We start from the raw sequence: 10,128 nt of genomic DNA on the forward strand, positions 1-10,128 counted from the left end.
CCTTATAATATTAAGATTGTGATTTATTTAGTTTTGCACTTGAGCTATGAACCTAATTTAACTAACAGGTATAAAAATAGACAAACACATATCGCATAACAGGAGTGGCAGCCTTCATAATGCAGGAATCACTTTCTTTCTTGACAGTTTGGTGTCACTCCAGGCAAGCATCAGACTGTATACATTTAATTTTAGGATGCTGTTTATGTAAAAATGGTATTACTTATTTTACTATTACAGTGTATTTTGAAGTGTGATAATTAAAACTAAACTGGTAGCTATAAGCATTTCCTACTTGGCTCATGGCTCCGGTGCAAAACTAAAGAAACAAGCTTCAGACAGCAAACACGTCCTGTGTTTTCGATAAGGGTAAATGGTTTCATTTTTGGTGGAACTGGGGCATGCATTTGCTCAGTGGTTAAGGCTCCAGGCTACTGATCAAAAGGTTGTGAGTTCAAGCCCAAGCACTGTCAAACTCCCACAGGTGGCAAAGCCTTTAACCCTTTCTGCTCCAGGTGTATGAAGAAAAGAATTTCACTGTACTGTACTTCTACTTGTAACGTTTAAGGTTGTCTTTTTGTTCTTTTCTTTCTTTAGATGTAATCATCTTAAGCATTGTTTTAACTGTGTAGTTTTTCCAATTACTTTATTCCTCTGCTTTTGAAAATTACAGTTTTTTTTTCTTTTTTTTTTCTCCACAAGATCTCCCTGCACACAGTTTTAACCCAAAGGTCATCTAACTAGTACTTGCCAGGAAAACCTGCCTTTTACATTAGATATAAAAGCATTGTCAAGCGCTTATATGGTAAAACCAGAGAGATTTAATCCAGGTGATGCAGCTGTTCCCACCAACACAGTCATTCGTTTTTTTAAACCAAGGGCTTTATGAAAAAAATGCTAGAATTCACATCTAGCTACTGAGCAGAATGTTAGCCTTTTTTAAAATATGTCCCATACACAGAGTGTGCTCTAAAAAGTCTTCTTAATTCATTACTTTAGAGAGTTTATGCAGTGTAGTCTCAATGACAGAGGAGTGAATTTTTACTGAGAGCGTCCATCCCAAATAAGCTCAGACCTCTGTCTGCACTGTGTTCAGGATGCAGAAGAATATGCCGAACTGCCAGTGCGCCATAACGAAGATCAGCTGAACAGCGAGCTAGCCCAGCGGCTTCCCCTGCAGGTCAATCCGCACTCGTACGACAGCGCCCACACCAAGACCAACCTGCTGTTGCAGGCCCACTTCAGCCGAGCCCAGCTGCCCTGCAGTGATTACAGCACAGACACAAAGACCGTCCTGGACAACGCCATCCGCATCTGTCAGGTTAGTGCACATCTGTGTGTGTGCGTGTTGATCTTCATGATGTATGTGCATCAGATCTGCTTTCCATTGTTGCTGGGCCTTCATGTTCTCTTGGCGTACGCTGCATTAGAGTGGAGGCCATCCAACCCCTATACATTTTACTACGGCCTCCCTTTCCATCATCTGGGGGGTTTTCATTGCCATCAAAGCGAATTGCTTGTCTTCATACATCATAAAATCGATGCGAAGGCCTGTGTATGGTATAGCTGAGCACATTTCCATGTGTCAGTGAAGACCTCTCGGATGTTCCTTCGGAAAAAAAAAAAGGGAAATTCATCGCTTCCAATGTGACAACTGAGACCTGACCTAAGGCTTGGTTTATGCAGACTTAAGGCTTTGCACTGTTACACAGCATTGTGTGAACTGTACTTACCAATCACTCCAAAGTCAGCTATATAGAGTTACAGGGGAATCCATAAAACATATGTTTCAGAATTTTATGTTCATATTCCGTTCTTCCCTACACAGGGAGATTCCTATTATGTCTTATGACATTTAAAGAATCATGCAAGACTAAAGACTTTGAAAAAGACCTAAGCTTGATTTTATTTAGGAAGATGAGCAATGTTTTTTTTCTCTCCTGTGCATTTACTGTGTATGTCCAGGTTTGTTGTTAAACTGGCAGTTTTTCATGTGACTGGTTCATGATGTTGTTAGTATGCCTGGGTCGGGAGGCCTATAAATACAGTGTGAGCGCAGACAGTTACAGCACCTTAGAGACAGCACAGCATTTAACATCCCTCCACAGATCAAATGCATTAAAACAACAGTGCAGCTCATTGCCTTCTCCCGCTAAAGCAAATGTCAACGTGTGTCTTCACATAGAGTGTGACGTGAAGTCATTTTACATTTCAGATCTTTTTCTATTAATTCTGTGTAGCACATAAAAGTATCTTTGCACTAAATTTAGGCTGTTGTCATTCTATAAGCATTTTTTTTTTTTTTACCTTTATGCCATGAAAGACTAACTTTTTTTCCATCATGCAAAAACGCCAATAAAATCTTGGAACATCACCCACACAACAAACAACCTCTTTGAATTCTACACTGAGCCAGAGGCAAAATGGCGGAGGTGTGGAGATGATTTATTGCCGCACGGTTGTGGGGTTTCTGGCTGCGTCATAAAAGCATCCGAAGCTGGCTAGATAACCTGTCGTTGATTGTTCATGCCTGATGGCACGCCTGTGGATCTGTTTGCGATTGGCTATGCCTGCTCCGAGGATGTGCGCTGTGCTGATTGTTCACGCTGGCAGCCCGGCTTTGGGAATGGATCTTTCTGCGGATCTGTAAGCCATTGTCCATGCCTGTGGATGCACTTGATTCTCTACAGCCGGTGTGTGTGTGTGTGTGTGTGTGTGTGCGTGTGTGTGTGTGTGTGTGTGTGTGTGTGTCTATGTACGTGTGTGTGTATGTGCACGTGTGTGGGAGTGATTGGCCATGCTTGTCCATGTGGTTACTTTTTCAGGTTCCTGCTGTGCCAGGTTGTAGCTCCTCTGCCAACAGCTGCCTGTCTTCTCAGCATGGATCCAAAGCTAGCCTTTCCTAGCAAACAGCTGAGCTAACTGCAGAGTGCTGTCTGAGGCTTAATCAGCAGAGTCCACTAGGCTGTCCAGCCAATTTCATATCAGCAAGTCTTAATTCAGAGTCTTAATTCGCACCCACTCCATTTGTTGGGATTATCTTGATTCATCAGAGTATCAGAGTGTGATGTTGGTATTCAGGGTGCATAGAGAGCCACCCAATGTAAACTGCTAAGTATTTCCATTACACTTTCACATCAACATATTAAAGAATAATTATCTTAGTCTGTATATCTAGACTTCAAGCATTACTGAGGAAATTTTATATATATATATATATATATATATATATATATATATATATATATATATATATATACATACACACACACACACACATATATATATATATATATATATATATATATATATATATATATATATATATATATATATATATATGTTTTTTTTTTCTTTATTTTTCATTTTTCTTTTCTTTATTTTTCCCCACACCCAAGCACATACGTACACACACACACACACACACACACACACACACACACAGAGCACACAACACACAGTCATGGATTAGGTCTGGCTTTGAGAAGATCTCTGATGGTTAGATAAATAATTCCTGTCATCTCTGTGCTAATGAGGTACTTTATAGCTGTGCTCGTGCTCCGAGCACTGGAAGAGCTACAAATTTCTGGCTGTTTTCTCCAGCGGCAGTGGAGAGCAATTTTAGTAGACAGGTTAAATGAGACATAGTGCTTGTGTGATCATCTCTCCTCACCGTTTATTTTCTCGATCTCACTCCCTCTGCCTTTCTCCATCCCTCCTTCGCAGGGGCTCCGGTGACATCAGCCCGTTGCTGTCTTCAGTTTGCTCAAGCAGCTACTGTGAAATGTTAATCACAACTTTAATTTGTACTGCATTAGCATTTTGATTAACTCGCTAGGCTTGCCGCTGCACTCAAGGTGCTTTTTAGTCATAGTTACCGAAGAAATGACTTTTTGATTAATTAAGTTTGTTAGCGCAGCTGAGCTCAGCAAACTTTAACCTTATGTTGAAGACGAGCAGCAGACAGGAGAGAGACTTGGTCTGAGTCGTAGATAAGCAATCAATTGCATAAAGAGCTTCTACATTTTTAATGTTATGAATCATAAATTTATGTGCTTAAAACATTTCATGCAATTTCAATATTTAAATAAATGAATATTTAAATCTATCTGATAGTCACCTTACAGCTATCTTAATTGCACCAGAAAACAGCTGTGTTACATCTCAGTCTGTTGTGTGACAGATTTCTGTCTTGTTTCTGCAGGCCATGTTGGACGTGGTGGCAAATGAGGGCTGGCTGGTGTCTGCTCTGAGCATCTGTAATCTGGTACAGATGATTGTTCAGGCTAGATGGCTTCACGACTCCTCTCTGCTCACCCTGCCTCATATATCCCAGCAGAACCTCTACCTCTTTGGGTATGTAGACTATGGCTCTTGTTTATCTAGAGCCAAACTCAAGGCCCTGAATCCAAACATGATTATTATTAATGATTTATTAAATGACCAATTCGATTTCAGTTCCATTTTAAGTGCTTTTAACAAATCTGGATTTAGATTCCTAATGAGCGAGCGAGAAGCTACGGTGTAAAGAAAATCTCCCTGAGACAGCTTGAGAAAGAAACCTTGAGAGGAACCAGACTCAAAAGGGAACCCATCCTATCCTGGGTGACACCAGAGAGTGGGATTATAAATCATTACTCTTCTACGACTGTATACTATAAAGTAAAACAGTACGAAGTGTGTTGAAAGGATGTTCAGTGAACTTATACTGTGATTATTGAGCATACTGTGAATAAGAGTCCTGGGATGAGGACAGGACAGTCTTTATGATTACAGCAGCAGTTCTTAAGTACAAATCTACAGTATCCGGGTGAGATTTGGGCGTTGTCATCATTGTCTTCAGATACATTTCGAACCATACATTCTTTTGAACTGATCATAGCCAACTGTATTTATGATAAACAGTGTTTTCCTTCAGAAGATAATGAATTAGTATGATTAATGCATTTTTAATCCTTGTTTACTATACTTACTGTAATTGCTCCTTGTAAAAATAATAGCTTCTTTCATAAACTGGAAATAAACGAAAACCACCTGTCACAGTCTGACCTTAAATTCCTTTCTGGCCATATAAATTATACTTGAATGTGGGAATTTAGCATTACTCACAGAGTTGTCTGCATCCTGCTCATGTCTGAGGGAAGAGAGCATGTTCGCTTCCTGTCAGCAGTGTCCTGAGAGGGGTGCCTCTCACCTGTGGTGCTTTGATTATAGCTCAGTCACATGGTGTCATGCCTAATCCATCTACCACCTCTGTTCAAACTCGGCAAACACCATTAGCATTGCTTATCTGACTGCACTGTCCTCTGGACGGCCTCAAACACAGCCCCAGTGCACCTTTTCTCTCTCACACACACAAAGCTGTGGTTGGCATCGGATTTTCTTCTACCCGTATAATTCATTTCAGTGTGGTTACATCCCGGCGTGAAGTGTAATTTGGTAGAAAGACAATAAAAATGGTAAGAAGAGGATAAGGAAAGGCTGGATGTCCTGCCATGCTGAGACAGCAGGAAGAGCTCAGCTCAACCATCAAAATGGGCATGAAGATGGTTACACGACTGCCTTTTTCTCCTCGCTGTTTACAACAGGAAATGGCGCTCCAAAGGTGGGAAGGGTGGAACCAGAGGTTATCAAGGCCCAATCGAAGGGCTTCCTGAGCTCATAGCTGCCTGTGATGGAAGAGAGGAGATCTTTACAGCCATGGTGAAGGAGGAGTTTGAGCCCCATCAGATCACTCAGGTAACACACTTTTACACACATTGCAGAACTCAAAAATAACATGTTCACTGAGCTATAACCCAACATTTAGTAAAGTCGAGTACTGCGACTTTCAGTAAAATGATGGACAGTATCTTAACAGATTGTAGGATTTTAGACAAAGCGTGTCTCTTGTAACGGTAAGAATAATTGAATGAATTCAACTTAGTCCTGGATGATTGTGGCATACACACACATCAGAGAGCACACATACACACTCACAAACATGTGATTTGCAGAAAGCGGCAGACGGTCACGGTGGTCTCAGGTAGCACCAGGATCCCCAATTACCTCCCAAATGAGAGGGTTTATCGCTCCAATCTAAGTGCTAATTGCGACGGTAATGAGAGCGTCCGGGCAGTGCGGCGAGCCCAGCGCCCGTTCCCCATCAGTATTCCAGCCACCCCCACCTTCCACAACACACCCCCCTAGCAGCCTCGGCCCTGCTAATTAAATAAGCACATGCACCGCCGCGTTCTCGTCTCATTCGCTGAGGAAATGTAATCCTCGCATAAATAGCTTTGGCAGGGTGAATCTGTGCTGTTTTCCCCCCTTTCATGGCTCTAATACTCACGGAGCTGCAGCAGCCGAGCTCTGTCATTCTCTATCAGTCTGTCACTCACACATGCACGCACTGCACATGTTCTTAATATTTTATTATACCACTCCTTCCTCATGTTGGTGCTAGCGTATGTACATAAAGCATAGATGACATAGGAATGTGATATATGTGTAAAATTTTGTTTGGCATGCGCTTGTTATAGCGGACATGGAAATGAACTTGCGGTTTTCTTATTCTACCAGAAAAATATGTATGCTGTTAACTAGTTCAGTCTCCTTCTAGTAACACTGTTGTTATATAAATAAGGATAAAACACGATGGGGTATGCTCTTATAAGAAAATAATCCACGACGGGGTGGTGTGATGAAGCCAGTCACAAACCAGAGTTACTGTTACTGCCATGAAGTGGATTATTTCCTTATAACATATCACAAAGTGACTTATTACTCTTATGCAACAGCAGTTTGCCAGTGTTTACAGTTTTTAATTTAATAATAAACAACTTTACTTTCTATCCATATATAGTTACATTTAACCTCGCGGAACTTCCACGACACAAGTTGTTTCCTGTTATCCTTTACATTATAGCAGCTACAAACAATAATTCCCTCATCAGCCTCACTTTTTTTTCTCTCTGTTGTAGTTAATATGACAAAAAAAAAATACATCTTGTTATGTTACTGAGAATCTGGAAAGCATAAACTCCTCTGTCCTGTAGACTTTCCCTGTAGCAGAAAACTTACTGACCGCTACAAAGCTCTGACTCCCAAGACTCCTTCCATGAATGTTAAAAAAAATATATATATATCGCATCCCTACAGAAAGCTTCACCATATCAACAGTTATATGTTTGACTTTGTTAAATAACAAAACAGCTATTTAATCCATTTATTATTAAGCTTAGATTATGTAGATCATCTGCCACAGAAGTCTCTGCAAGTTAACAGTTTTTTTTTTATAGAAACAAGAAATGCGTTACAGCCAGCACTGCTTTCAGAGCTGCTGTTATAGAAACTGATCAGCACCTTCTGACCAGTCAGACTTGAGAATTTGACAGCACTGTGGTATAAACTCTATCATCCTTATTTATCTCTTATTTTCCCTCCCCTTCTTACAGATATGGGCTTTTTTAAGTCACTTGCCCGTACTGGAGGTCAGTTTGAGTGTGAAGGGCTGGTGGGAAGGCTGTAAGGAACAGACTGAGCGTGCTCTGTCCACCAGGGTAACCAACATCAGGGAGCAGAGCAGCTGGCTGCCCGTGCACGCTGACCAGGAATATGTGCTCCAAGTGTCCCTGCAGCGTCTCAATGCCGGCCAGCAGAGAGTGAGAATACATGCACACACACACCATTTTCACACTTGCACGGTTCCCACACATGCTGGAAGACCTGGACATTTTTCAGTTAGTTTTGCAGTGATGGAAAACACCTGAAAATGAGAAAATGGATGAAGTCAGTTTGGGAAAATCTAAGGTTTTGCTGTGAAGCCACTAATATTGGATATTTAGCAATTTCAGCACTAAAATATGGGGCAATATACTAGCCATTAATACCCCATTTAAGCATCCATTCATACTCCTAGTTGTTTGTTTGCGACACTCCAGTGTCACATGTAAACAGAAAGCTGTATCTGAACGCATAGTATAGTGATCTTACATGAACACATGCCAACCTCTCACAGCGTGTAACGTTCCTAATGAGGATGTAAGTCACTATTTATAAAGTCATTGAATGACTCTACTTAAATCTTTTATATAAGCTTTCCTCTTTTGTGTTGTTTATCAGTTTAATAGCATTAGCCTATTTGTTTTCTTGCGAGCTAACACAATAAGGTGTGTCCAGCTATATCTGTCATTCTCAACTCAATGAGAAATATCTAATAATAATCTAATAAATGGAGAATTTAAGGCCCTATTTTTGCAAGATGGGATTCATTCTCGGATGACATTCCATCTGTTATGAAAGGTTTAGGGAAATGATTTCCTAAAATAAGTGTGAACCCTGATTTGGTTGCTTTTGGCTGTTTAATTATTAAATGACAGTCTGAAGCTGTTTGCCTGACTGAGTTTTGTGAATGCTCACAGAGGAGGCAGGACAGCAAGGCTCAGGCCCCGCGTTTCCCCAAGCCCAAAGATGAGGGTTGGTTCCTGGTGCTGGGCGAGGTAGACAAGAGGGAGCTTCTGGCCATCAAACGAGTGGGATACATCCGCAACCGGAACGTGACATCAGTAGCCTTCTACACACCTGAACAGACTGGGAAGTAAGTGAAAGTCGCACATCCTCAGAGCTGTAGGACATCTCCCATCCAGCAGCATGTTAGTGTAATGTTCCTCTGTGTCCCGCAGGTGTATCTACACACTCTATCTGATGAGCGACAGTTACCTGGGCTTGGATCAGCAGTACGACATCCACCTGAATGTGATTCCTGCCAGCATCGCTGCCCAGGTCAATGCCGAGGTCACTGATGGCATGAGCAACATGAACTTGAAGTGACCTCTTATCCAGTGATGCTACACACATGCTGGATGGCCCTGTGTTTGTGAGTGTGTGTGTGTGCGCGTGATGGTTGCGCAGCCTAAGACAGGCCAGTTGTTCCTGGGAAGATGCTGTAGAGATCAGCACAGGTGTGGCAGCATGAGAAAGTGGCCTTGAAAGAGAAATGTATGAGCCTGCTTGGTAATAAGATTCTAATAATAATAGCATTGCTTAGATTTAAAGCACATTATGGTGGGATTAAAATGCTTGCTGAATTGACTAGAGTGTGTGAGCCACGTTTGTTTGTACATGTGTGAAGTGTGTAAGCTCACATAGACTGAAACTTGCTCGAGCAGGAGGTTAGGAATTCTGTGCAGGTGTGTGAAACATGCTCCTCTGTGAAGGTCTGGGTTCCGCCAGACTGTCCCATCTGGTTTGTGAAATTCTCTCTCTCTCTCTCTCTCTCTCTCTCTCTCTCTCTCTCTCTCTCTCTGTCTCACTCACTCACACCCCCCACCTGTCTTCAACACCCTGCACTGGAAAGCCTCAGGGATATACGGGTGCCAAATACATTTAGGACAGTTTACACTAAGTCATGGAAAAAATAATTTATTTATGACAAAAGAAAGAAATTGGTTTAAGAACTTACATGTGTTTATGTATTATGTTTTGTTGCTTCACAGCTTAGCTACCAAACAGAGCTCATTCTCTTTCTTTTTTTTTTTTTTTTTTGTTTTGTTTTTTTGTTTTGTTCTTTTTTCCGGATGATGTCTGCCCCTTGAAAATTGTGTTTGCCTTCAGGAAAAATAAAAGGATGTGATTGCAACTGAATGTGTTTAATGGTATTCTTTTGACTTTTTCTCTGTTGCATTTCAAAATAACACACTGAGCAGATGTTCATATGGTTTTACTTTCTTTCTTTTTTCCCCATGCATAGCCATTTTTCTTGTTATTTGTGCATGGGTTTGTTGGAATGCTGATGTTAAGTGGACAGAACATGTTTATTATACACAATTAAAAACTTCCATATTATCCTCCTGCTCTGTTGTGCATGAGGCTTTACAATTATTCTCTTTAGATTTACAGTATATAATCACTTTTTTACAGTATATAATCTTTTTTCCAGCGTATAATCACTTTTTTACAGTATATAATCACTTTTTTACAGTATATAATCACTTTTTTTTATCACAGCACTATTTTTACTCTCTTCTGTTCAGCTTTGCTTTATCTTACTAATACTGTATAATCTGTCTAACCTATAACTGTATAAGCATCGATTCTTGTTGAATTACTGATGTATTTGTTTCAATAAAACTGAGAATAACGTGGAAC

The 10,128-nt window shown here is 40.8% G+C and overlaps 1 protein-coding gene across 1 annotated transcript in view; it reads left to right on the forward strand.

Moving 5' to 3' along the window:
• Positions 1-9,624, forward strand: part of ascc3 (activating signal cointegrator 1 complex subunit 3) — a 148,885-nt gene extending 139,261 nt beyond the window's left edge. Inside the window, exons 37-42 of the mRNA XM_026926265.3 lie at positions 1,097-1,321; positions 4,205-4,356; positions 5,589-5,739; positions 7,437-7,643; positions 8,403-8,578; positions 8,664-9,624. Coding sequence (XP_026782066.3) covers positions 1,097-1,321; positions 4,205-4,356; positions 5,589-5,739; positions 7,437-7,643; positions 8,403-8,578; positions 8,664-8,811 — 1,059 coding nt within the window. The 3' untranslated portion in view covers positions 8,812-9,624. The remainder of the gene's footprint in view (positions 1-1,096; positions 1,322-4,204; positions 4,357-5,588; positions 5,740-7,436; positions 7,644-8,402; positions 8,579-8,663) is intronic.
• The last annotated feature ends 504 nt before the right edge of the window (positions 9,625-10,128 follow it).

This window comes from Pangasianodon hypophthalmus, chromosome 1 (assembly GCF_027358585.1).
Source record: "Pangasianodon hypophthalmus isolate fPanHyp1 chromosome 1, fPanHyp1.pri, whole genome shotgun sequence".
Taxonomy (NCBI): domain Eukaryota; kingdom Metazoa; phylum Chordata; class Actinopteri; order Siluriformes; family Pangasiidae; genus Pangasianodon; species Pangasianodon hypophthalmus.